General features: G+C 36.7%; 3 protein-coding genes across 4 annotated transcripts in view; 1 reads left to right on the top strand and 2 right to left on the bottom strand.

Annotated features, from left to right (window-relative positions):
- The first annotated feature begins 204 nt into the window (after nt 1-204).
- LOC102303923 lies at nt 205-17,029 on the top strand. Of its 2 annotated transcripts, none has more exons than XM_014332331.2 (6): nt 205-387; nt 1,836-2,135; nt 12,119-12,397; nt 13,160-13,246; nt 16,201-16,244; nt 16,448-17,029. In XM_014332331.2, the coding sequence occupies exons 1-6, from the start codon at nt 330-332 to the stop codon at nt 16,679-16,681; spliced, it is 1,002 nt and encodes a 333-aa protein (XP_014187817.1). In that variant the 5' UTR covers nt 205-329; the 3' UTR covers nt 16,682-17,029. The 2 variants fall into 2 exon arrangements, with proteins under 2 accessions (XP_014187817.1, XP_005918150.1); XM_005918088.3 differs by lacking the exons at nt 205-387; nt 1,836-2,135 and adding exons at nt 4,789-6,092; nt 11,735-12,034.
- Nucleotides 17,030-18,021: 992 nt separating this feature from the next.
- LOC121814217 lies at nt 18,022-25,364 on the bottom strand. The gene is made up of 4 exons (XM_042219068.1): nt 24,005-25,364; nt 20,944-21,243; nt 20,577-20,861; nt 18,022-20,175 (listed from the first exon to the last, which is right to left on the bottom strand). The coding sequence occupies exons 1-4, from the start codon at nt 24,051-24,053 to the stop codon at nt 20,057-20,059; spliced, it is 753 nt and encodes a 250-aa protein (XP_042075002.1). The 5' UTR covers nt 24,054-25,364; the 3' UTR covers nt 18,022-20,056.
- A 331-nt stretch (nt 25,365-25,695) lies between these two features.
- Nucleotides 25,696-27,345, bottom strand: part of LOC121814211 — a 3,895-nt gene continuing 2,245 nt past the window's right edge. Inside the window, exon 4 of the mRNA XM_042219029.1 lies at nt 25,696-25,734. Coding sequence (XP_042074963.1) covers nt 25,696-25,734 — 39 coding nt within the window. The remainder of the gene's footprint in view (nt 25,735-27,345) is intronic.

The following is a 27,345-nucleotide window of genomic DNA, read 5'->3' as shown; positions in this document are numbered from 1 at the left end:
AACACACAAAGAAAAGAGTGATTTAGCACTTTAAGCCTTTTCACCCTCTCTCAGATGTAATGAGAGGTGAACCGAACTTCAGTCTCTCTCGATCCGATCGTTCTCCAAATCAACACACAAACCTGATTTGTAATTTCCGAAATTGCACGTATTTGATTCCTCTCAGTCCCTTTCACCAGAGATGCGAGTGACGGATGTGAGAATAGGGTATTAGAAAAGGAACTTAACAAGTATATTCTGGCAAATGACTCAGTTGACTGGAATCAAACTGTCACGTGTGCAGGGAGTGTTTCTGCTTTCTCAAACCAAAGCTGTGAAGCTGTGTCAAGATGGAGCGGATTGTGCTTTTTGGCGCTTTTTTATGGCTGTGTTCATGTGAAGTAAATGGTAAGAACCAACTGGGTGAACTCAATTTATCTTTAAACCTAGGTGTTACCTCAGCACTAATGAATGTTGTAAAATGTGTACAGCAAATAAAGTCATTAGGGAATGAGAGGAAGAAAGTCAAGTAAATGTAATATAAATAAATAATAAACAGGTATTGACATGTTTTATATAAGCTGACAGGCACATCATAATACATCAAATGGAGAGAGAGCATTTCTGAAAAAAAATTCCAGAGCGCTGTAAGCTACTAGGAAGTTTGGGCTAACCGTTACAAAAGTGGTTTTGTCACAGTCCTGGGTGCGTTTGTTTTAAGTTCAACATTTTAATTTAATTTTGTATTATATGTCAAGAGTTTTGTTTTCTAGATGTATTTTATGTTTTGTTTCCCAGCATTATAAAGCTAATTTCTGTTTAGGTTGTGTTTTTTTCTTTCATAATGTTTTAATCATAAAAGACATAATTTGTTCATGTCTCCCCAAGAACACTTATTGCTTATAGTTAATTCCCAGTTTTCCTGCTTTTCTGTGTTCCGTGTGTATGTTAAGTCAGTGTTCCTGTGATGTTCCAGTATTAAGTTACTTGCTTGCCTTCAATTTAGTTGTATTTTCCTTGTCTCATCCTTATTTCAGAGGATGTGCAGTACACATCATCATATGCAGTGAGGTTGTTGTGCTGTTAGTAAGATAAATGACAGAGAATGACGTTTAGGTAGTTGCTCTGTATTATGTTGGTACATGACGCAGACGAAAATAAAAGAAGAGGGATCACTTCCTTAAATTTAGTTTCAGTATTTTTAGATGGACGCGTACAGATTTGTTTTCCTCACAGTGTTGTATAGTTCATTATTATACATTTAAATACTATTTCAAAGTGATCAGATAAAAATTGGGAATATTTTAAATATTTTGTTTCTATCCCAAATGTCAGGACAAGTTTGATTTAAACTAATGAGGAAGTTCCCCAAAAACACAACTGAAGGTTTTGGAGAGACAATGTGACAGAACAGTTGTGGAAGTAACATTAAATAACTAATAGCAAACAGACTAAATCTTTCCCTGCTGCTCAGAACTCTGGATAGTCATGTTTTGTGAAGTTTAATACATTTAAGCACATCTCTGTATAATAGTGTGAAAGTGAAACCATCCCTTTTAGTGGGAGCAGGTTTTCTATCTATTATCTATTAAGCCCATATAATTTGCTTGGCACCACCTCAACTGACTGGAGGCATTTTCCACGTTTCACTTCTCAGATTGGGCAGGAGAATATAGAGAAGTGAATCTGATATAGTTTTAGCAGAATTAAATGCTATTTCACATTATTTTAGTGATCTTAAGTTGACATCACCTTCTGTCATTAAATTACATTTGACTTCATGCACATAATTCTGATATTTGTGTTGTTGTTCTTTTTTTAATTCTGTTTTTTTTTTTATATTTCTGTTCTTTTAGGGTTCCAATATGTGTTTGTGCGGCATGGAAAGGACTTACATCTGGATGTAGAGAAATCTGTTGTACTAGACAAAAAAACAGATTTTTTCTGGAAATTTAATGAAACTAACAATGTAGCTAAATGTGCTTTTAATAATGATCCAGTTGTGTTTGACAAATATGAAGGAAGGGCTGTGCTCTTCAGGCAAAATTACTCTTTGCTATTAAAGAATGTACAACACAGTGACAGTGGAGATTATACTGCATTCATGGTTAGCAATGAAGACCAAAAGGTAGCTGAATACAAGATCATAGTCCAAGGTAGGTTTCTTTTTTAATCTTTTTGAAATGGTGATACAACATAGACCTGTTTTAAATCTCTTCATGCCTGTGCCTCTTCAGATCCAGTGTCTCCAGTTAACCTGACAGTGGACTCTGTGTCTGGCAGCTCAGAGTCCTGTGTCCTTGCTGTGACCTGCAGCACAGTGGATTCATCCATCCACCATTCTTTTAGATGTGATGACAAAAACTGCTCTCAGGTCAAAGAAAAGACATTTAAACCCACAAACTATTCATCCTCTCTCATTGTCTACCTCCAGCAAGACTTTATCCTGTGTAATCACAGCAACCAAGTTAGCTGGGAATACAATAAGATCAAGTTTGACTGCAAGGCAAATACAGGTAAGTATAAGAGCAATGATGATATGAATGATAAATCCACTTTAATATATTATTCAGCTCAGTGAACAAAGAATTGTAAACCTAAAAGCATTTTATTTATCCTAAGGATTTTGTCTGTTTCCAGGTGAAACAAAAGGTTTCTGTTAAATTTTCAAAACCTCCCATGTTTGGTTTGGTGAAGAATTCTAGTGTAGTTAAAATAGTGTTTCCTTTACACGAGCCATAACCCACCGATTTTTCAAGAATTTGTAAAAGTTTTCACATCCTGTTCTGATCCTGAATACCATGCATTTACCATTATGGTCTACCCTCACTCTGAAGAAGCAAACATACCATTTTGTGTATGCAAATGTTTGTGACACTAATTTGTTGTAGTAAATTGGCACAGCAGTAGATATGTTGTTTAATAGTTGTTATTAGAAAAAATTCACAATCACTGAAATAGCCACTGAAAAGCTCTAACAGAGCTCAAAAGGTTTTAAACCAACATTTGCAAAAGTTGAGTGCTTGGGCTTTTAGAGCAAGTCTACCCTAACAAATAATTGTACAGTTATTGCAATGTTTCTAACCGTTTCTAACCCAATGTTTTGGTTTCTTTACAGTTCACAGTAGAGCCACCCTAATTCAGATTTCAACTTCAGTTGGTCTCTTTCTCTTGTCTGTCTTCATTGCCCTTTGCATTGTCACAAAATGTAAGTCCCAGTCTGTTTTTAAGCAGCAACAACAGTGAATCTACACTAAATACACAGAAATCTAGCATTGTATTAAAGCATACACTTCATGCACAAAAGCATTCCTTGTATGATTCTGCAATGCCATAAGAATGATTATAGTGCAGCTGAAATTATGTTTTGGTAAAGCAGTATAAATTTGTTTGGTATAAGGTTTTACAGATTCAATTGTCACTTGAAACAGTGGTGGCCCTGAAAAGTCGAATGCAGTGCCACTTCAGAAAACACAAGCAAATAGAAAAATTCTGCGAAAAAAATCAAAAAAGAATTAAAATAACAAGGAAAATAATGCAAAGATCATCTTTAAGTGGGCATGAAAGACTGCATGTATAAATGCTAGTTTACACCAAGTTTTCCCGTGTCAGTGTATTTACTGGTAAAGAGACAAAGAGTGAAAATGGGCAGTATATCCTTCCCAAAAAGGTGATTCTGTTCATCTGGATGTGGGAGAAATGTTTTGTCATTCATCCAAGTAATGTCTTCAGTTTCTCACGAGACTGCCCACTTATTGCAGACTTTCCTTACCTGGATGATTGAGCATGCATCAAGAAGCAATATATCCTTGATTTGTTAACACAGAAGTTATAGTTGCACCACGGGGCAGTACAGAAATGACCTCTTTAAACTGATTTCTATTTTTAGTCTTGTTATGTTGCCCTGAGTTATTGGTTGTGTTATTAGTAAGGTAACATATAATAATGTAAGTCTATTGACCGCAACCAACCAACCAACCTGATGCTGTACTGTAATGTTCTGTACTGACAGAAGATGGCGTTAAATATGTTCTATAAACTTTAAACACTTTATTCATTTTATACAGACTCTATCCATGTAGTTTTTCATCTCCACTTTAAGAGAAGTAACTGTATTATTCCATTGCAGAAATCTTTGTTACATTTTGAAGGTTATTCCAGGACCAATGCACAAAACAGGAGAACTCTGTTCTACTAAATTCTGAAAAAACTATTTGTAGAGGAACAAGCTAGAGAAGTGACAGACAAACTAAGTGTTTGTAAGTCATATGACAGTTCACAGATAAGAAGGGTGTTCAGCTAGAAAAGAACTGTGAATTAAAATATAAGATTGACGGAAGCCTACAGACACAACAGTGTTGTGTCTGTAGGCTTCTTAGTCAGTAATGTGTAGTTCACAATGGATTTTATTTATAAAGTAAACTATATTAATAATAAGATACAGCCACTCAGTAACTCACTAAGTTTCTCACTTACCCGGAAGCATCTGCTGATTTGTACTTTATGTAACTTCCACTACAAGAATTCGTATTCATTCTATTCCACCTAAAGGAGCCCACAAAATTCTTGCATAATTGTACAATATATGATAAAATTATTTTGACAATAATATTTATCTAACATGATATTTTGGATTTTTTTTCTAGAAAATCACACCGGACAAATACTGTAATCAGATTCTCTCAGGAGTGCCCTAAAGGATGATGGATGAGTTCAAACAAAACAAAATGTATTGTTTTTTTTATTTTATTTGGGTTTTGTTTGCCTTGTTTTGTTCTTTGGGGGGGTGGGGGGGAGGTCTTTGTTTTTTTTAAACTGTACGTTCAATATCTATAAAATATTTATAGATTTGTCATAAACACTGGGATGTTGATGGACAAGAATACACGTTAGATAGCAAGAAAGGAGGAGGAAAGGAAAATGCAGCCTATGTAGTAGCATTAAAATGACATGTGCAAACCTAATAATACTTTTTAAGTTATCACTAACAACTGTTATTGAAAAGGTTACAGTTCAAACAAATGTATTATTATTTATACTCAAATCAACAACAGTATATTTTAACTTCAAAGTAAAAGTACTGTAAGTACACTCTTGTATCATTTATCAGGTAATGACAGTGGACTAAGGTGAATTTCATGTACAGTCTGTGAAAAAAAAAACTTTTAAAACGTACATGGTTACATGCACTAAAGAAATTATCCTGTCACCACAAGTTTACCACACGATTTATTAAATACACCTTGGACATTTCTGTGTTGGACCCTTTTGTCTCAGTTCATACAATGATTTTTAATCTTTTTTTGGTGAACACATGCAAACTATAGCCTCTGTTTCCTGTTCTTAGCTGACAGGAAGGGCAAACAGTGTGGTCTGCAGCTGTAAGCCATCTGCTTCAAGTTTTGATGTGTTGTGTGTTCAGACATGTGCTTTTGCATATCTTGGTCGTAAAGGATGGTTATTTAACTAACCAGTCTAATCAAACTTCTCAAAGTGTGTAGAAAAATCTTAGTAGATCATCAGTTTATGAAGTGCTCAGACCAGCCTGTCTGGCACATTTTTGTCTTGGAAATTTATCATGTTTTTTCTTTCCCCCCCATAATCCACACAATTTCAAGTTTTTGCTTTAAGTGATCCTAATACTGTTAAAATTTCTTATTATACCTATGGGGATTGAGTCTTTCTGGAGCAAATTTCAGCTTAGTCTATATCTTAATTTAACAAATATGAAACTGTGTAAGTGAAGCAGACTACTGCTGATCCGAATCAAACTCAACATTTCCAATATTAGGTTGAACATTTTGGTACGTAGAAACATTTCATTTATTTATAATCTTTTACTGTAAAAGATTTATACAGTAGGAATACAATGTAAAAAACAAAAAAGTGACAATGAAAGAGAAAGCTCAGAAGAGAGGAGAGTCATTCTTTGTATTTATGTCACTGTCGTCACATAGAGGTTTTAGTCTTGGGACAACCCACACAGGCTGTGTGCATCACTGCTGAAAATCTTAAATGAGGAAGTTTGCACTTCCTCATTTTCACAGAAGGTGTGAAGATGGCACGTATTTTATTTTGGGGAGTTCTTTTGCTGCTTTCATTTGAAATACAAGGTAAACACTTATTTTTACACTCTGATTATTATTATATTTTTATTAGTATTATTTTGTACACTAATATGTCAAAGTGATTTGTCTCCTTTGCTTTTTGGAATCTGGTTTTGTACTATAGCACTAAATTGTTTGTAAAAGGCAAACAACAAATGACATATAATAAATAATTGTCAGGGAGGAAGAAAGTCAAATAAATACAGTGAAAAATGAATACCAGGCAAGAAAATCGGTATTGAAATTACAATAATTACATTGCAATAAGTATGCTTTTGACATATTAACAAATGAAAAATCAGACTGATTTTCAACATCGATGTTTCTGAACTATGAATAATGGTAACATGGGGCTGGTAAGTGCTGACTATCTGCTCGATTTCTTTGTGTTATTTTTACATTCTTTTCCCAAATCAATTTGGCTGAAGTTGAATTAAAATGTAGTTTTATCCGGCCCCTTTTTCACCAGAGAGGTGACGTTCCATGTCCTAGGCTAGTCTTGGTAGGGATCAGTCCACTTCTTCTTCAGTAACTCAACAAACCATGTAGTGCAAATAAACAAAATTCCCTTAATGTTTTTTTTGATAAACGCTGAAGTACTGTACTCCACTCAAAACCAGTAGAACACAAATTCACAAAAAGTGTCTGATATTAAACCGAAAACTGAAGCAGCCATGTTCACATGTTGTAAAAAGATAATATGTGTCTCTCTGTCACATAGGCATACACACACACACACACACACACACACACACACAGAGGAATGCGCACCCAGGTAAACACACTGAGGGAGCAAAAGCCTCACGCTAGCACACCCACGCACACACACACACACACACACACACACACACACACACACAGATGTCAGTTGCTGACATCTATCTATTTAAGTTGGTTTCCTCTTCTTTCCTCTTGTCAGTATCACTTCTCTCCCTCTGTCTGTGTTTCCACCCGTAACTTTGTGTTATCCATATGCAACTGTGAGCTAGAACTGGAATAAGCCACATATTATATAATCATTTTAGAATAATTTGGACATCATTTGGCAGAACCCCTGTTCAACAGGTTTATTTTTAAATGCAATGTTTTCATTACGATTTTGATGAACAAAAGACTGTAAGAGGGAAATTTCCATGAGTGCCAGATCAGGGTCACGTCACTCTTTTCTGTTTATACTTCCCCATTGTAACTGGCTAATGCCCGCTTGTTCCACTTCTTTGGAACTACTGTAGTCTCCGTACCCAGCTGAGTTCAGAAGAAATTACTAGGCTTGAGAGCAGGGAGAAAGGGGCCAGTGTAGAGACCTCTGTGTCGTAATCTACCAAATGTATATATTTTTACTTGATTCAAATATACATTTCATTAAACATATATTTTTAATATATATTTCAAAGCCAGAAGTTAAAAGACAATACAATTCTGTGTCATGATTACCACAATCTGACATCATGGCACAAAGCTTTTTCTTTTTTTAACTGGAAGCCAAAAAGAGGACAGTTAGCAGGAAACTGGAGCACCAGAACTGTGAGAACTGACAGCAGAGGGGACCCAGGAAGAGCAGTCAGGGGAGAAAGGCAGGACAGGAGCAGGGGTGGCCCAGAGCTTTAAAACCATTTGCAAGTCTTCTCTTTAATGTTTCTATAATTTCCAGTGGTCATGTACTCTCAGATATGCTCTGATGAACTTAACTTCACATTGATAGTTGTATTTATTTACTTCCTCTGAAAAAAGGAAACATTAGACCAATGCATTTCTGCAGCTTGGTTGCTGTGAAATTATGGTAATCATAGCAAGTAGAATCATCTACAATATTAACTCGGCTACATGAGTACCACGTTTTTGTACTGCACTCCTGCAACAATGCTTTACAAACTGCTACAAGCACAAATGCAAACATCAGGCAGACAGACTGTGGGTTTCTCTTTGGTCATCTGTGTACAAGCTTGACTGAACTTCCTCTTATAGTTAGTTTTACTGTGACAACTGACAGATAAAATACTATTTCTGTATGAAGCAACAGTATATAGCAGTATGTCATAAAATGGGTGATCACATATGCTGAATGACTCCTTACAACAAAGTAAAATCAACAGAAATAGCATGATTACTGATCAAAGTTAAATGTGAAATGCTGCATAATAATCTATAATGCTGATATTACAACTGAGAGGTGGTTAAGTGTGTGGTCACAGCTGTGAGACTGCAAGTAGATGAAGAAGCACATATGAGACTCTGATAGCTGTGAGATAAACTCCAATGTCTTCAGCTCCAACTAAAAATAAACACCAGTGTCTTCACTTTCTAATTTAATTCTGTCAGCAGTCACTCACTAAATGGATGCTAAAATTATTCTACCGAGAAAAATATTTTTATTACCTCCTCTTTCTGAGTACAAACATTTATGCTTTGAGAGTGAAGTATGTTTTAGATGAACATTCAACTTAAAAAAACAGAGTTAGAAGAACACACACAAACAATTGATGGACACTATATATATATATATATATAATATATATATATATCACGGCAGACATATGCAAGCAGTGGATGGTCTGCAATTTTAGATCCTAAATGAGAAAATGTGAACAATATTACAGTAATACAGTATAAAACTGTATAAAACTGTAAACATAGAATGATGAATACCTACAGGAACAGTTTTAAGTTTGACAGCAGTTTCCTTGAATGAATAGTGTTGAAGTCATCACTAGTTTAGTTATCATTATCTGTTATTCCTTTAGATCAGTTTGAGTACCAGGGACGTGCAGAGAGGTTTAAAGGGGCGGGTGCTCAAAGTTAAAAAGGGGCACATTGAACCAGCTGAATAACAACAACACACATTCATCAAGAATCTAATATGGGAAGGGCAGGGCTGTGTTGATCTGAGACTGTAGACATTAAAAAGTCCACAGGAGAGATGGTAGCTGATTAAACAAGTGTCATGAGATAATAACAAAATGCAAAGATTGGTGACAGCGCTTGGAACCATAAGGCAACAAAAAACTGTGAGAAATAATTTAGGCTCTGCCTGTGAATCACTCTTTGCTTCTCTTCTTCCTTCCATCCCATCATTTCATATATCACTCTCCACTTGCTGTCTATCTGAGAACAAGGCACAACTTGCTATTGCAATAAACTATAATCTAATTATCCACACCTAACAACTCTTGCACTTAATCTATAATAAAATGATGACAGAAAAATGTTATAGCACTGCCTTTAGTAGCCTCACACAGCTCCTACTGTTTCCTCCTCATGTCCTTACCAGCCATGTCTGCACAATGTTATATCATGAGTAATATTTTTTTAAATCCAGCTAAATAAAACACACACATGCACACACAGTGACATTTTAGACCTTCTTCAGAATACTGTATATACTATGGGCATCCTTACATTATTATTTATTACTAGAGCTACAATAATAAAGCAATGAGGAGGGGGAAGTAATAAATATGAAATAATGTATTTATGATGATTCCATTTGTTTCACTATCCACTCTGTGCAGGGCAAAGCTTATTACATTTTTAAACTGTAGAGATACAATAATTTTACTGCTGTAAAATCCAACTTTTGTCTTATTTAAAATATAAATCTAATATAATCTGCTTCTTAATGTATGTTCTTTAAAATACAGCGTGTGTTTTTTAATATATTATAATAATTATTATGTGGACATGCATATTAGATCGTTTTTTAGTGAAATATAATCCCTCCAGAAAGGCAGGAAATGCCCAGAAACTTACTTTAAAACTAAATATGTTCCCTAAAACGGTGACAGAGCTACAGACCCATGACAGCCTTACACAGGTAGCCAGCAGCTATGACCAGCACTACTTGTGCAGTTAATAAAAGGACAGGTAATGTTTGTCGCGCTGTTGCACACACAGCACGCTCGTTTGTTTCAGTTCGTCAGTTGCAACAAGACAGCTTACCAACGTGTACGTAATAAGCTAATACTCCTGGGTGCTACACACTACAGTGTACGCTGTACACCTACTTACTGGTTTTGTCGCATCAGTCTGTGTCTCTGAGTTAACTTGTGTTTCTCCTACAGCTCCGGACCGCAAAAAATGCGCGTGCTCAATGTGAGCTCGTTCCCGGCTCGTAACCAGCGCGTTCTGCCGTCGAGGGCGATCATTGGTTAAATGTGATCATGTGACTGATGCAAGCCAGATCCTTTTATTTAGCAAAACTATGATTAATAGTTAAATATTATTGTTGAGGGGCACAGACAGGACTCCGCACGCACACACACATAAAATTAAAAAAAAATTTAAATTTTTTTTTAAAAGTTGCCTCAACAAAAGGGCACTTTGGGCACTCATCAGGAAAGGGGCGGGTGCTCAAGCCCCTCTAGCCCCCCCCTCTGCACGTCCCTGTTGAGTACATATGTTGACAAAATGACAAAAAAGGGAGAACAATTTGATCTTCCTGGCCAATGTTACTTTGACATGTGGAGAGAAAGCAAAACGATCAAAGTTTGGAATCAAAGTGTGAAAGAAGAGTGAACTGAATGAACACAGCCTTTTTTGTTTTTCTTAAGGAACATGATAGATAGATTTTGCAATTCTACTAATATTTCAGTTTCATTAATCTTTATTTAATCTATTATAGGTATTTGTTGTATCTTACAAAAAAAAGCCCAAAATGCACACATTTGTCAGCAAGATGTGGATGTCAGCAAGAACTGAAACAAAATAAGCAAATGATAAATGTAAGAAAATCAGCAGCTCAGTAGCTGTGGGGCTTTTGTCTGTTGAAGGAAATAACAGTTGAATCATATCTTTAAATTTAGTCACAGCACTGTCAAATAAACTTCCAGTTTAATGAAAAAAAGTCCCCGGTGCTCGTTATTTCATTTTTGTAAATGCAAATGATAAATAATATTTTTTTAAAAAGATAAGATAAAAGAGCGTTTCAAGAAATACTGTTTGATGTTCAAGCAGACACTTAGGGTCTGAAAGGCTAAGAGTAAGGATTTAAAATGTTTTATAACTTTATCTCAGTCTTCATTTCATTTTTAATGGTTGATTCCTTCATTGGTGATTTTTGGTTTGGCGGGACATATTCTGTACAGGTTTGAGGGTAGCAGCTTCCCTCTTCCTCTCATGGAGGGAAGCAGAGAAGCTTCCTGAGACAAAAAAGTATCTGGTTATTTTGGTTAGTTTCATAAATGTTGACAACTCTAGATATTAGAGGTGCACCATCTAAAGTTGGGTGGAAGCCATAATTTCCAATAGGATTTTCACGAGAAAATACACATTTTATTGTTGGAAATGTTTTGGAACCTAGACAACCAGTGACTGAAGGACGATGTTTGGCATAGCATGTGCTACATGTGATCGCAAGTCAGGTTGGGGAAGGGAGTAGGAAAAACCACAATCAAACATTTTGGCAGTTACACACAAATCTATATTAATATGAGAGATCTTTGATGTAAGGGTGTTTTGTTACAGCTGAATAAAATTTTAATTATAAACATATAAATATAAACAGATGATGTAACTATGTTGACTAAACAATAATAAAAATTGTTAAGAAAAAAATTCTGAAAAAATATCTACTGTATTTAATTTAAGGAGTTCCAGTTGCATGTTAATAAGATGATTCTGACATCAGGTTTGTTGTTTTTCTTTTCTTTTAGGGCTCCAACATGTGTTTCTCCTCCGTGGAAAGGACTTACACCTGGATGTAGGGACATCTGTTGTACTAGACAAAAAAACTGATTTGTTATGGAAAGTTAATAAAACTAACAATATAGCTAAATGTGGTTTTAATAATGATCCAGTTGTGTTTGACAAATATGAAGGAAGGGCTGAGCTCTTCAGGCAAAATTACTCTTTGTTATTAAAGAATGTGCAACACAGTGACAGTGGAGATTATACTGCATTCATGGTTAGCGATGAAGACCAAAAGGTAGCTGAATACAAGGTCATAGTCCAAGGTAGGTTTCTGTTTTCATTATCTTTTAGAAATGGTGATACAACTTAGACCTGTTTTAAATCTCTTTATGCCTGTTACTCTTCAGATGCAGTTTCTCCAGTTGACCTGACAGTGGACTCTGTGTCTGGCAGTTCAGACTCCTGTAACCTCACTGTGACCTGCAGCACAGTGGATTCTCAAATCAGCAGCATTTTCACATGTGTTGCCCAAAACTGCTCTCAGGTGGAAGAAAACAGTTTGAAAACCCCAGATTATTATTCGTCTTTAATTGTTTACCTGCATGGAGACTTCATCATCTGTAATCACAGCAATAACGTCAGCTGGACAGACAGTAAGACTAAACCTTACTGTGAGACAAGGACAGGTAAGTTTAAAGGCCGTAAAGACATGAATGACTGATTTAAATCATACCAATTTAAAAAGTTTATGCAGCAGAACAAAGAAGTAAAACTAATTTTTGATCTTTAAAGACTTCATCGCTTTATATTGATCTATTCATGTTTTTCTGTTGAAATAGAAGGTATTAAACTCTCAAAACACTAGAAAACACCAGTCTGGTTTCTTTTTCCCTGATTTGTCTTCCTTCCCATGTATTTTTTTGTCTAGTTCAGTCAAATCTGTGTTTGTTTACCTTTCTTTGTATTGTATATCTTAATCCATGTCTCAGTGTTGGTCATTTGCTGTTTTATAGCCTGTGTCCCGTTTCCTGTGTGGTAAATGTTCAGTTTTGCTCCCCTTGTCTCATTCATCTGTGATTATGTCAGCTGAGCGTCCCTCTGTTCCTTGTTTCAGTCTCTCTCACTCACCGTGTGTCCTGTGTTCCATTCTAGTTCGTAAATTCCTGGTTTCTGTCCAGTCATTCTCACCACAGACATGCCGTTAACCAAGGTGAAGATCTAAAAAGGATTTGCAGCTTTCCATTAACAGTCATAGAAGTGTATGAAAATTTCTAAATCTAATCACCTTTGGTTGGTGATTTTTGATTGGTAGTCAAAAACCTTGAGATTTAACACAAAGTGTTTGTGCTTCTGGTGTGATGATTCTGCCATTACTGAAATAACTGCAAATTTAAAATGACAGATTCTCGTCAGATTGTTTGTGATGTAATATTTTGTTTTCTTTACAGTTTCAAGCGTAAACATAATAATCGCAGCTGCTAGTGGCCTCTGTGGTTTCATTTTCATCATCGTCATCATTTGCATTGTTGCAAAACGTGAGTCGCAATTTTTTTTTCCAGCAAAACCAGTCAAATAAGAATTGTTGCTACTTTAAGTACACTGACATCTAATATAATATGTAAGCATGCACTTAATGGGGCGATCGTGGCTCAAGAGTTGGGAGTTCACCTTGTAATCGGAAGGTTGCTGGTTCGAGCCCCGGCTTGAATAGTCTCGGTCGTTGTGTCCTTGGGCAAGACACTTCACCAGCGCCAGTGTTCGGCAGCCTTGCCTCTGCCAGTGTGCCCCAGGGTGGCTGTGGCTACAATGTAGCCTCCCATCACCAGTGGGTGGATGACTGGCTGTGCAAAGTGCTTTAGGGTCCTTAGGGCGCTATACAAGTACAGGCCATTTACCATTTTAATATACATAAAAATACTCCATGAAAACAAAGAAAGTCGAGCCCAAATTTGGTACAATAGTATGGACCTGCTTTGTAAGGCGTTTTAAATGTGAATGTAATTTTCATTCAGAATGTCTGTTTAAGTTAACCTCACCTCTTCAAAAAGTGTTCAATTAGGTGACGCATTGGTTCTCAAATTTCCCCCAATTTCACACTTATGAACAAATGAGCAAAGATTAGCGATCAAATCAGCTGTAAGGTTTAAAATCTATGTATCCTAATTATCCTGTCTAGATTACTTTCGTGAATGAATTGTCTTCAAAGCTTCGTGGATCCTCACAGCGAAAATGAGTCTAAAAAAATGGTGTCCCTCAGTAAGGCAATATAGGCTGGAGGAGATAAAATTAGAAATAAAGCACTGAGTTGCTGCTACATTTGAACTAAAACATACAACTGCTTTAAAATGTTAGGTAAGTAATGCACATTCACAGGCAGTGCTGGGGAGATTACTTTTAAAATGTATTCCACTATAGATTACAGAATACATGGCCAAAAATGTATTTTGTAACGTATTCTGTTAAGTTACTCAATGAGAGTAACGTATTCGGAATACTTTGGATTACTTGATATATTATCATGCTTTTTGCAACTACATGAATGTACTATATCTGTGTGATTTATTACTATCGTTGAAGGTTAATCACCACCGAGCTAACAGTTTTAGCTGGCGTTAGCTGAGGTTAGTTCATAGACCGCAGACTGTTAGCAGCAAATAACCATGTGCAGTTCTGAAAGCAATGCCAACTAGATTTTTAAATCTTAATATAAAATGAGTAACACTAGGGTGGACATTAGGTAAGGCTGCACTTTTTGCAGTGATCTTGTATAGAAAACTATTTCTGTATCAGTAATATGTTTTCTTTCTTTCTGCTTTCAGAACTGCACATGGTTATTTGCAGCTAGCAGGTTGTAATGCAGCCTTCATTAATAGTCTTTTGATGCTGAGAGTAGCTTGGCTGATAGCAAACAGAGTCAGTCCCATTCTTCTTTAAATGTGAAGTGAAATTTCCAAGTAAGAAATGCATTCCTGCCCGTGCACTGCTGGCTCTGTTTTCCTGGCTTCAGGTCCACCATGTAACTGACACCACCAACATTAACAGGACGCTTATATTAGAGCCTCTTATTGCATGTTTTGTTTGGATTTCCTGCAATGTGTGGATTTACCAAGATTAGAGAGGGGATAGCCTAACATATGAAATGGGAAAAGACCGCTGTGTAATCCATTTATTTCAACAAAGTAACTGTATTCTAATAAGCGGTAGCTGCAATGGAATGCAGTTACTCATATTTTATATTTTAAATACGATATGCCGGTACATGTATTCTGTTACTCCCCAACACTGTTCACAGGAGGGTAAAACTGTAATTGGACTGAATTGTAGGGTTGAATTTAATCCCACTCGGATAAGAAATTTGAATTTGGCTGAGAGAAAAACCACCACAAAAACACACGTATACACATAAAATAACAAAAAAACAGACACAACTGAAATCTAATAATGCGACCTGTTACCTAAATATTTGGTACCGGCTAAAGAATGAGCAGTTAAAAGCTCTGATTTTTAGTGTATTTTTTCCTAGATGTGAAGCCACTTTGCCACTTTTGTTGCTGCTGTTTATTTAAACATTCACATTACTCTGTGAAGTGCAGCATTCAAGCAAACTCTGCTTGGACAAATATGTGACAGAAAATATTTTGTGCCTTTTGCCCTAAAATCCAACTGGGATAAGTTCAAAGTGTTGGCTTTGAACATCACATTATCTGTATCTCACCTGGTTTCCAGTTGTTGTGTGTTGTGGAGCTGTCTGAGCTCCACCCACATCATCAGAACATTGGATTGGATACAAGTACTGCATGAAACAAGTTTTGACCAGTAATTAATTAAAACTACTCTTTTAAAAAACAAACAACAAAACACCCCTGCAGACAGCTCCTTTTTTTTGCTGTCTTGCATCTGTGTTTATCGATGCAGCGTCTGCAGTTCTCTCAAGAAAAAAAAAATACTGCTAATCCCACCTGGTTAAATAGCATTAAATAGTTTAAATATTTTTAAAGAATTAATTGTTAGTTGTTAATTGTTGCCTTCTATTAACATGTCCGAGACATAACTGTGGAAAAAGAAGGGACCACAGTTACTACAGGCCCTTAACCAGTTTGTTGTTCGTGACTACAGTAATGAGTAATATTATAATACATGAAAACCCACTAAACCTCATCTCTTCACCAATATTATAGGAGAGATACATGACATTAAGACTGTTGCATCTAGAATAGCACCAAGCATTAACAGTAAATATATTTTCTAAGGGTGAAAGTTATTTTAAAAAAAATGGAAATTCATTTTGACCAATAAAGATCGATGATTTTATTTAATTTATTTACAGACTGATCAGTTCACTGTGTGATAACAGGACAGGGGTGTATTAGTTCTCTGTAGCTAACATGAACTGATCTGGAGTCAATGTTATTTCCAGCGAGGAATTTAGACGTTCCGGTGGAAGATATGTGCTGTAAGTAAATCTGTATTTACTGTGACTGGCTTGCAGGTAAACGAAGGAACCAGGAAAATCAACTGTATGAGGCTGCTCAAGTAAGTGAACACTTTTTCTTAAGAGAAAAAAGAAAGAAAATATCTGATTCAGCTTTATTTTAAATTCACTTCAAATTCAGAATAGTTTAATGAGCTAACACACTAGTTTTATGCGCCTGCCCAAAATCAACCTCCATCTTCTTTCTTCACTGCTCCACCCAGTTTGTTTGTTTTTTAACAAAACACTTTGGATTTGTTTCTAGGAGCATCCTCCAGGCCAAACTCGAAATGAGAATGTTCCAGGAGATGCCTCGAGTCTTTCCCCAACATCTACTTATGCCCTCGTGGAGTTTCACCCTAAAACAGAATCCACGAAGTCCAAAAAGATTCCACAGCCAGAGACGGTGTATGCTCAGGTTACCAGAGCCACCAGGCCCAGAGTCACTGCCCAACAAACAGAGCTGGAGAACATCAGCAGTATAAATTCACAAGGCTAAACACATATGAACTATGAACACTTGAACTCTGCTTTTTTTTTCTTCTAAAATGTTGGCACAGAGGACATGTTGGATCACATTTATCACCTGTTTAAAACACAAATGAACTGAATATTTTCTTAATGTTTTCAAACATTATCCTTTTTTGTAGTAATATCTTTGTGTTTTAGATGGTGATGGCTTACTGTGAAGTACAATATTTTGTTTTTAGAGCTATATACTTGAATCTCTTTTTCTTTTTCTTGTTTTTTGAAGTTTTCCTGAATAATGTAGTGCATATAATCTTTATCAATAATTATTGTTATTTTTTTATATGTGTTGCAGACCATAAATAATACTTAAAGTTAATACAGTTCAAGTTTTCTTTTTATAGATCTAGACCAGGGGTGTGAAATATAAGACTCCACTCCAGCCCACTGGGAGCTTTTAAAAATGTGAAGGCGGGCATAAATTTTGGACTGTCGAATATATTTCAGTTGTTTTGCCTTGGCGTTATATGAACTAAAATGAATTGGTTTGGCACACTTATCAAAGTGCGCTGGATGTGGCCAACACTGTAAGATGTGTTCAAAATCCCCTATCTAAACTTTATGGAGAAATGTATTAAATCAATTCCTCACTAGGAAGACTTTGTTAGTTAACAGCCACCTTAAGTTTGTTGTGGAACAGCTGCAACAGAGAAACTTTCTTTGTAATTTATATTTATTACAGAAAGCAAGGCATGGGAAGTCAGCAAAACAAGAATAAAGTCTGGAGGTATACAGAAAAATCTTAAACATTTTTCTACTGGAATTTTCAAAATTAAATTCTAAATAAGTGTTTATAATAAGAATCTGTCTGGTTGTTCTGACCAAATGTCACATGTCTAATGGAGTTTCCCCATATTTACCCTCATGAGTACATGCTACTGCCAGTCGGTACATTTCTTGATAAAGATGACATGTCCAAAAGATCAGATCTCTTCCTTTTTTACGACTCAGACTGAATGCCTTTGTCCTCAAAGGTCATAGTGAAGTACACACATACACCCAAAGCTAAAAGTACATAAGACAGAAAAAAGGTTTTCATTGCCTTCATGTTTTGTTTTTTTAATTTAGCTGTTTTACCAGGGAACTAAATTGTTTTCGTAAAAGTCAAATGTAAAGTAGACATTAACAAAAAACATGTTTTGCTTTTGAAGAGGTTTTACAAGAACAAATTATGAGAAATGTTTCAATTAATTTATCCGGAAGAATATTTTGAAAATAAATATTTTGAAACTGATTAGTGGTGAAAAATACCATGTTCATCATTTAAAGATAATATTTTTATTGTCAAATATATTGGAATCACATGTTTGGCCTTTTACCAGCCAAACTGAGATATATTACAATACTGATGTCAGTTGTTTCATGAAGTCTGAGTTTCTCTTTATTTCTCTTGTACAGGAATATACTTGTACCAAAAAACGACAAGAAAAACTCATCTTATTTAAAGGATTTCTGTCATTGTCTGTTGTGAAGTTAGAACTTCATATTTTCATAAACATTTCAAGTCTTTTTACCTGATTGGCTTTTTGATTTTCAAGAATCAGATCTAAAAATGGAACCGTTGATTTCTGCAAACACAGAGTCTGTTGCTGATTCCTTCTACTAAGTTTCTTTCACTCTCTTTATGTCTGTTTCCTCCGCCTCCTCAAGAACAAAAAGCACTCTACTCAGCAACCCTCCTCTGGCACTCTCTGATTAATTGACAAAGTTAGCACTGCGGCTGGTATTTATCGACTCGTTGTGAGAGAGGGCAACCTTGACCCAATAAATTATCAGAGATATATTGTTGTAAAATCATGGTAGTAACATTAAGCAGATTCATGTGCAGTAATGACTGTTAGGTGAGTGACAAGTATTTGTACTGCACTCTACACACAGGTACAACAGCAAGCACAAAGTGAAACGTCAAACAGAGAGATGTGTAGGTGTATTTAAACCCAACTTTATGCAGACAGGAAGTCTCTGCTTGACTGAACTTCCTTTAAAGACAGACTGTAAAACGTAAATGCAACACACCCTGCATGCTGTATGAAACAGTACATGCAGTATATTATAACATTGCTTGTTACATCTACATGCTAACTCCTTACAACTGAAGGAGATGAATAAAAGATTATTACTATAGTTCAGAAAGTAAATATTAAATGCATATATCACATTTATCACATTTCACGCAAGGTTTAGTTTGTGGCTGTTAAGAACTACAGTATACCCCAAAGAAGTTGTGGTTCAGTTTGCTGCCTCAGTCCTTTCCCTGATCATGTACACACAGACACACAAAATTCAGACATTAGAACAGTCTCTTTTACTATTCATTTAACATACTGATCAAAAGGCAAACAGTTGTCCCTTCTATTTTCCCTGGTGAATTTCATGTTTCTATCCACTGAGTTGATGTGAACAGCGAAGGCTTCTACTTCTTGGGTTTTGGTTTTAACCCAGGTTTCCTCCACATCTGTACCGGTGGCTAGGTGCTGTCACTGTGAAAGAGCCCAAAGATCTACTTTCACTTCCTCCGTGTCAAGGCTACTTACAATGAGTGGCACTTTTGTCAGTAAAAACCCTTGTTGTATTTAAAATGAGTGGTGCAAAGGCAGAGTTCTAACAGCAAATCTGATTGGAGGGAAAACATCCTACAGTAGCTCCGATAGTGGCGCGGTGCTAGGAAATGTTGTTGGTGGCTGAGTTTATTCTGCTAATTATGAGTCTGAGTGGTACACCTTCTTTGTGGATCTTTATAAGTCCATATACACAGGCTATAGCATCCCCTGGGTACAGATGGTTATACTTAGAGCAGTCAATGGCTTTATCCTATGCAAGTTAATGCTTGTGGGCTCTCATAGGTATTGTCACTGAGGAGTGTAGTAATCGTGGGAAGATAATCAGCTGAGCTGAATACAACAGTGCACCTCCCTTCGTCAGCTGGTAATATGTTAATGTTTTGGTCTTTCCACGGGGAGGTGACGGCCTTCATTTCTTGCATTGTGAAATTGCACAGAGGAATTCAATCACTTGGTAATCGTGTTGGACAGGTGGGCAGACCAGCTCAAAAGTAACACACTGCCCTCTTCTGGTGAGGTTTGAGAAACACATTTGCCTCAGGAGCAAATCCTCAAACAGTTTCATGATGGGTTTAACTAATAAATAATCATGAATGTTTTCTTGTCTTTAAATGTACCGTATGATGTTGGCTTGAGTGCATTGTTACATTTCTTATGCACAACTTTGTGTTTTCATTGTATAAGATAAAGAAACAGGGATTTATTTTTTAACCAAAACAAGTGAAAAAACAAACAAGCACAGAAGTTTTCTACATAAGACTGAGCTTTATATACATTAGAAAGGTTTATTTTTGCTTCTTTTTCTTCTCCATGAGATGCACACTGATGACAGCAATCACCATGATAATCAGACCAACAGAGAACACGACTGTCTTCACCACACAGACAGAGATCCCATCTGAACCTGCAACACAGGAAAACAGACAGATTTCTCACAAAATGAAAACAGCATATCCAAACAGCTAATCCAAACGTTGAACAACAACAGAGCCCAAGTTCTAAACCACTAATTTCTCTAAAAAATGTGAATAGCAGTTTGTGAACTTTGTTACTGACCAAACTTTTTATTTCCAAATACAGGAAAGGTATCGCAAAGTTTCAGTGAATAAGCTTGTGCAATAGCAGATTTGACAACAGATAAGTTACTCACACCAACAACAATTATTGTAAGATGTTAAATTTTTGTTTTGACTTCAATAATAATCTCACCAGAAGAGATATCTTTTTGTTCATCAAAAGTAAGTTGTTAGTCCAACACATTTGGTGACATATCTGCGGGTGGGGACAATTTACTGATGGTCTTACCTGATTTTGTTTCACAGTACGGCTTGATCACCTTCTTGTTCGCTTTCCAGCTCACTTTGTTGCTATGATTACAAAAGATGGTATCTTGCTGCAAGTAAACAGTCAGAGAAGAAAAATATTTTGAGACGTTTAAGCTCTTTTCTTCCACTTGCAGGCAGTTTTGGGCATCACATCTAAAAATGCTGCTGATGTTAAACTCCAATGTGCTGCAGGTCACAGTGAGGTTACAGGAGTCTGAACTGCTGGAAAGATGGTCCACTGTCAGCTCAGCACGAGATACTGGATCTGGGAAATAAATAAAAAAAACTGTGAATGGATGTTTCTGATGTATCTGCATTTAAAAATTGTACTGGCAAGAGAAACGTACCTTGGACTATGACCTTGTATTCAGCTATACTTTGCTCTTGTCCTCCAACCACAACTGCAGCATAATCTCCACAGTCGCTGTGTTTTACATTCTTTAATACCAAAGAGAAATTTTGTCCAAAGACCTCAGCTCTTCCTTCATAACTGTCAAACAATATTGCTTCTTTATAATAACTAATTTTACCAACATAATTAGTAATATTATACTTCCAGAAAAAGTCAGTCTTTTTGTCAAGTACAACAGATTTCTTTACATCTAGGTGTAAATCACTTCCATGAAGTAGAAACACGTTTCGGAGGCCTAAAAGAACAGATAAACAAAAATGTGTTGTCAGAATCATGTCATGTTCACCTGTGATTCCTTACTTTTATCAGATACAATAATGAAAATGAAAACAAAGGCTTGAAATAATACATGCACAATGAATTGAGAATACACAAAAATCATTTTTGTTCATGAAACCATGAACAAAAATGACTTTTTAATGAGATGTGTCAGAATATGAAGATCTTTTCTACATTCTGTCTGTTAAAAGTGCTGCTTTGTGATTTGAGAGTCTTGAGAATTCATTAGTTATTATTAGTAATATTATATACATGAGTGCAGAATTATTAGGCAAATGAGTATTTTGTCCACATCATCCTCTTCATGCATGTTGTCTTACTCCAAGCTGTATAGGCTCGAAAGCCTACTACCAATTAAGCATATTAGGTGATGTGCATCTCTGTAATGAGAAGGGGTGTGGTCTAATGACATCAACACCCTATATCAGGTGTGCATAATTATTAGGCAACGTCCTTTCCTTTGGCAAAATGGGTCAAAAGAAGGACTTGACAGGCTCAGAAAAGTCAAAAATAGTGAGATATCTTGCAGAGGGATGCAGCAGTCTCAAAATTGCAAAGCTTCTGAAGCGTGATCATCGAACAATCAAGCGTTTCATTCAAAATAGTCAACAGGGTCGCAAGAAGCGTGTGGAAAAACCAAGGCGCAAAATAACTGCCCATGAACTGAGAAAAGTCAAGCGTGCAGCTGCCAAGATGCCACTTGCCACCAGTTTGGCCATATTTCAGAGCTGCAACATCACTGGAGTGCCCAAAAGCACAAGGTGTGCAATACTCAGAGACATGGCCAAGGTAAGAAAGGCTGAAAGACGACCACCACTGAACAAGACACACAAGCTGAAACGTCAAGACTGGGCCAAGAAATATCTCAAGACTGGTTTTTCTAAGGTTTTATGGACTGATGAAATGAGAGTGAGTCTTGATGGGCCAGATGGATGGGCCCGTGGCTGGATTGGTAAAGGGCAGAGAGCTCCAGTCCGACTCAGACGCCAGCAAGGTGGAGGTGGAGTACTGGTTTGGGCTGGTATCATCAAAGATGAGCTTGTGGGGCCTTTCGGGTTGAGGATGGAGTCAAGCTCAACTCCCAGTCCTACTGCCAGTTTCTGGAAGACACCTTCTTCAAGCAGTGGTACAGGAAGAAGTCTGCATCCTTCAAGAAAAACATGATTTTCATGCAGGACAATGCTCCATCACACGCGTCCAAGTACTCCACAGCGTGGCTGGCAAGAAAGGGTATAAAAGAAGAAAAACTAATGACATGGCCCCTTGTTCACCTGATCTGAACCCCATTGAGAACCTGTGGTCCATCATCAAATGTGAGATTTACAAGGAGGGAAAACAGTACACCTCTCTGAACAGTGTCTGGGAGGCTGTGGTTGCTGCTGCACGCAATGTTGATGGTGAACAGATCAAAACACTGACAGAATCCATGGATGGCAGGCTTTTGAGTGTCCTTGCAAAGAAAGGTGCTATATTGGTCGCTGATTTGTTTTTGTTTTGTTTTTGAATGTCAGAAATGTATATTTGTGAATGTGGAGATGTTATATTGGTTTCACTGGTAAAAATAAATAATTGAAATGGGTATATATTTGTTTTTTGTTAAGTTGCCTAATAATTATGCACAGTAATAGTCACCTGCACACACAGATATCCCCCTAAAATAGCTAAAACTAAAAACAAACTAAAAACTACTTCCAAAAACATTCAGCTTTGATATTAATGAGTTTTTTGGGTTCATTGAGAACATGGTTGTTGTTCAATAATAAAATTATTCCTCAAAAATACAACTTGCCTAATAATTCTGCACTCCCTGTATTCTACCACACCATTTATCTTCGATGAGTTCTGAAACTTTGATCCATTGAGCTGTCCAATAGCCTAATGAGAGGTGTTTAAATCACTTTTGTATAATCTGTGCTATATTGGTTCCAGCTCCAACAGTGTAAAATAACAGAGTCATACAGTATATTTTCATTATGACCAAATTAATATAAATTATTTTTGTTTGTGCTATGGCAACTATAGTAGGGCTTGTTTTTGTGGCGTTACCAGGATACGTTTCTTGAGGTTTCATGAATAAAACGTACTCCAGTAGAGAATCTATAATCTATATTGCATCACACCAGGAGAATACGGAAAATTACATTTTTAGAATGAGTGAAAACACGGCATTTCACCAGGATTTCAAACTAAAACTTAGAACATAAGGAGCTCGAGAGCAGGTGACCATAGTGAACATATCCAGGAACAAATACAACCACCTTTTCAAACTGAAAATTCTGGGTCACCTCACTGACCTATTAATCTTGCTTCATAGCACACTACTTTGGCATTATTGTTGGAAGTAACAGGTAAGAACCTTTACTTCCATTAACTACTTTGACAAACCGTCTTCAGACTCTGAAAGAAGCACATCGAATGCAATCACGATGTACTTTAAGACTTTAATATTAAACAAAGCCACTCGTGCTACTAACCTCTTCTTCCATACTGCTCTAATAGAATGGTACATGATTACAGATGACGCATATTCATTACTAATCAAAAAATAACAACTACTATAAAATAAAAGGTTTGCTCTTTTCCTGTTTGCCACTGTTGTTCCTGGTGTTCAGTTTGCTGATCACAATAAAACAAAACGTAACAGGAAATAACACACCAGCAACAAAACATGTCTCATTGCTTTTTGTGTAAATGATCAGGCAGATTTCTTTTCATACCTTGTGCCTCAGTGCAGAACAGCAGCGCCAGTACCATCAAGAAAAACATTGTATAGTCTTAAGCTTAATGCAACACCATCAAAGCCATCAGTGTGTTACTTCTGTTTACAGCAATGATGGAACCCACAAAGCCCACCTCTTTTCACAACTTTGTTTCCTTGTCACAGACTGTCAGCGCAAAAACAAACACAAAAACATCTCCTCTATAATTTCCTCTCAGAGCCCTTTGGCACCAGTTAATAATTGTTGGAAAGAACTGAAATCATTGTTAAGGAAACAGTTTTAAATGTAAGTGCACAAAAAAGTACTAGTACTTCAATATGCATCTAAAAGGGCATGTTTTTTCACAGGAAAAGCTGAGTCTCGTCTTACTAACACACAAAACAGCAGGAAAAGTTCATGCAGAAGTGATATCTTCTGTTGTCAATTTTAATGTGTTGGCCTTACTTTGAATAAGAATTCAAACAGATTGTCTTAAAAAAAACGTTTAAAAAGAAGTGTAGTAGTAAAGTGTATCCTATACTATCGAAGGATTTAGTGTGTGAGCTTTAAAATTGAGAATAGGTTAAAGAAAAAACTGTACTGAGTACTTAATATTTTGCAGCAGATGTACTATTGACCTGTAGACTACCCAGAATTACTATTTTAAACACCTGATGTTGTAGTTGAGTTGGCAAGGAAATGGAAAAAAAAGTATTTTCATCAGCGTCAAAGTGATTCTGGAAACTGCCAGAGGGGAAAGTGGTACTTTGGTGGTGCATAGTGGGGATGGTGTGCTGCCAACATCGAGCGGTGGAAGGATTACTAGGAGGATCCCGCTGAGGAAGCAGAGGTGGTTGGCTTCTTCCTTAGAGACTGGGTGGGGGGTTTGGTAGTTTGGGAGGTACTCAGTGTATAGCTCCTACTCCTCCACACCTAGGGAGCCAACTGAGTAGTTCAAGCATCTGACTAGAAAGCCCTGTGTGCAACTCCTGTGCCAGGTGTTCTGGGGATGCTCAGGTCCAGGGGAAGAGAGCAGGGCTGCAACGATTCGTCTCCATAATCAATGACATCAACTATAAAAACTCGTCGATTCATCATATTGTAAAACCACGTAATAAATGCGCTTTTCTAACTGCAATACGCTACAGGAAGCTATGGGGGCAGTACCGCCTAATAACGTCTGCCAAAACTGCACTCGAGGAAGAACGTAGTTAAACAGCAAAACAGAAGGACGGAAAAAAATGGAGGCGGGGAATTTAAAATATGTGAAAGCATTTCACAGAAAACGCACAAAATTAAAAGCAGACTTTGCAAAGCGGAGCTTTACTTCCACGACAGCATTACTCCAGTGCACGAGCACTAAAAAGCACCGACACCCTTGAGCTGTGACGTCAGTTTAATTGGCATTAAGCACTTTATTTTTATTTATTTTAGCCATTTTTAAATGGTAAATGGCCTGTATTTACATAGCACTTTACTAGTCCCTAAGGACCCCAAAGGGCTTTACATATCCAGTCATCCACCCATTCACACACATTATTATTTTTTTGTTTAAATACTACTAGCATTTTAATTTATATTACCTAATATTTTGATTAATTTCATTTTTTTAGCCTGATGGTAATGTTAAAATTACATTTGATTATTTTCAAATTCATGTTTCCTGGGTCATAATTTTAATTTGCTGTGGGATGAGACAACAGGGTGATTCACAAGTGGGAAGACTTGAGCAGGTGAGGTACTTTAGCCTAGAACAGGAGGTTTGCCCACAGGAAGCAAAGACAAGTGTTATTGAAATAATCATTGACTAATTAAAGAAAAATCAGGCAGATTAGTTGAAAATCAAAATAATCATTAGTTGCAGTAGAGATTCCCTCTGTCTACTAGGCCTGGGAATACCAAGGTGTTCCCTTAGATGAACTAGATGTGGGGGGTCTCGATTTAGGAAGCTGTCCCTCAAGGGGTTAAAAACAGAATATCCACATTTTAGACTTGAATTGCAGATTTTATTACAGCAGCTTGGCAGGATGTGTTCCACCTCAGTGCTCTGTGTTAATGGAAATATTTAGGAAAGCAGGATTCCTCAAAGTTATAATTGACAGGGCAAACCTTGGTCTTGAGACTCTGCGATCCACCTGGTAAATGATGGAAGTCCAAACCTTCTCAGAATTATAATTCAACATGTGAATGATGATGATGAGGAGCAGAAATAGAGCCAAATCCAAGTCTGCAATTTCAGTCCACTGGCCAATCTCCCCCTGGGGACTCTGCTAGAATTTTCAGCGGTGAACTTCTGGAATCCCTTTGAACTGCGAGATGAGCAGTTCAAAGGGTTGAACTGCTGCAGACTGACCCAGTAGACCTCCAGGCAATTTATGCTTTATCAAGTGCCCAGTCGCCCCACCTATCTCTCTCTAATATCTAGCCAACCAATCAGATGTTTACACAAGTTTCACTGATCTTCAGCCAGACCTCAATATTCTTTCCATTTATGACCTTTCACCCACTTTAACTAAGGTGAAGGCCATTTCATTTCATGCCTTCATTCAGTTCAGATTTCATTAGCACATTCACTTCACATAATTCCTTTTAATACAGATACTTGTCTCTTTAAAACTTGTGTTTGTCATTCATATTCATTAAATATAATATATTCAATACAATCCCCCTTTTCACTAAATCATACACTTTAAAAGTCAGACATTCAGTGTTCTTAGCATGCTCTCATTCACACACTCACACTCATATCTCTCAAGGCTGTTTCTACAGCTAGGCCTGAGTTAGGCCTGTCTCTAAAATCATTACTCTCTTTTCTTACTTTCTTACTTTTCTTACCTTATTCATCATTTTAGCGTCAAACATCTTTAAATTTACAGATTATGTTCTGACCAGTATTGCGCATAGTTAACTATCAGCAAAATCACATATGAATAATAATTCTGTGTTTAACCTTTATAACATTTAACTCTATTTTTCTTGTTCAAAAGTATAATGATGGGTTGGTGACATAGTTCTTATCCTCTTAAACTCAGACATGAATAAACAGGTCGATGATGGATTCGCGTTTACACACACAAACTGCTAACATTAGAATTAGTATTTTCACTACTCAGACTGCATCTCTCTGCTAACATTTAGATCAAACTTCAATCTTTGATCTTAAACCTTAAAGATTATCTACTTACTATCAGAACGGGAAAAGGTCTGTCTAGCACTGTGACCATTTCAACACATAAGCCTCATATGGCTCTCTTCCACAGTCTTTTTTCCTGTCTTCCTTCTCTCACCCCAAACGGTCGTGGCAGATGGCTGCCCCTCCCTAAGCCTGGTTCTGCTGGAGGTTTCATCCTGTTAAAAGG

This window comes from Haplochromis burtoni, unplaced genomic scaffold (genome assembly GCF_018398535.1).
Source record: "Haplochromis burtoni strain Fernald_Lab_line unplaced genomic scaffold, NCSU_Asbu1 Contig_27, whole genome shotgun sequence".
NCBI lineage: Eukaryota > Metazoa > Chordata > Actinopteri > Cichliformes > Cichlidae > Haplochromis > Haplochromis burtoni.
Note: the sequence above shows the minus strand (reverse complement) of the source record. Positions and strands in the feature narration are given on the sequence as shown.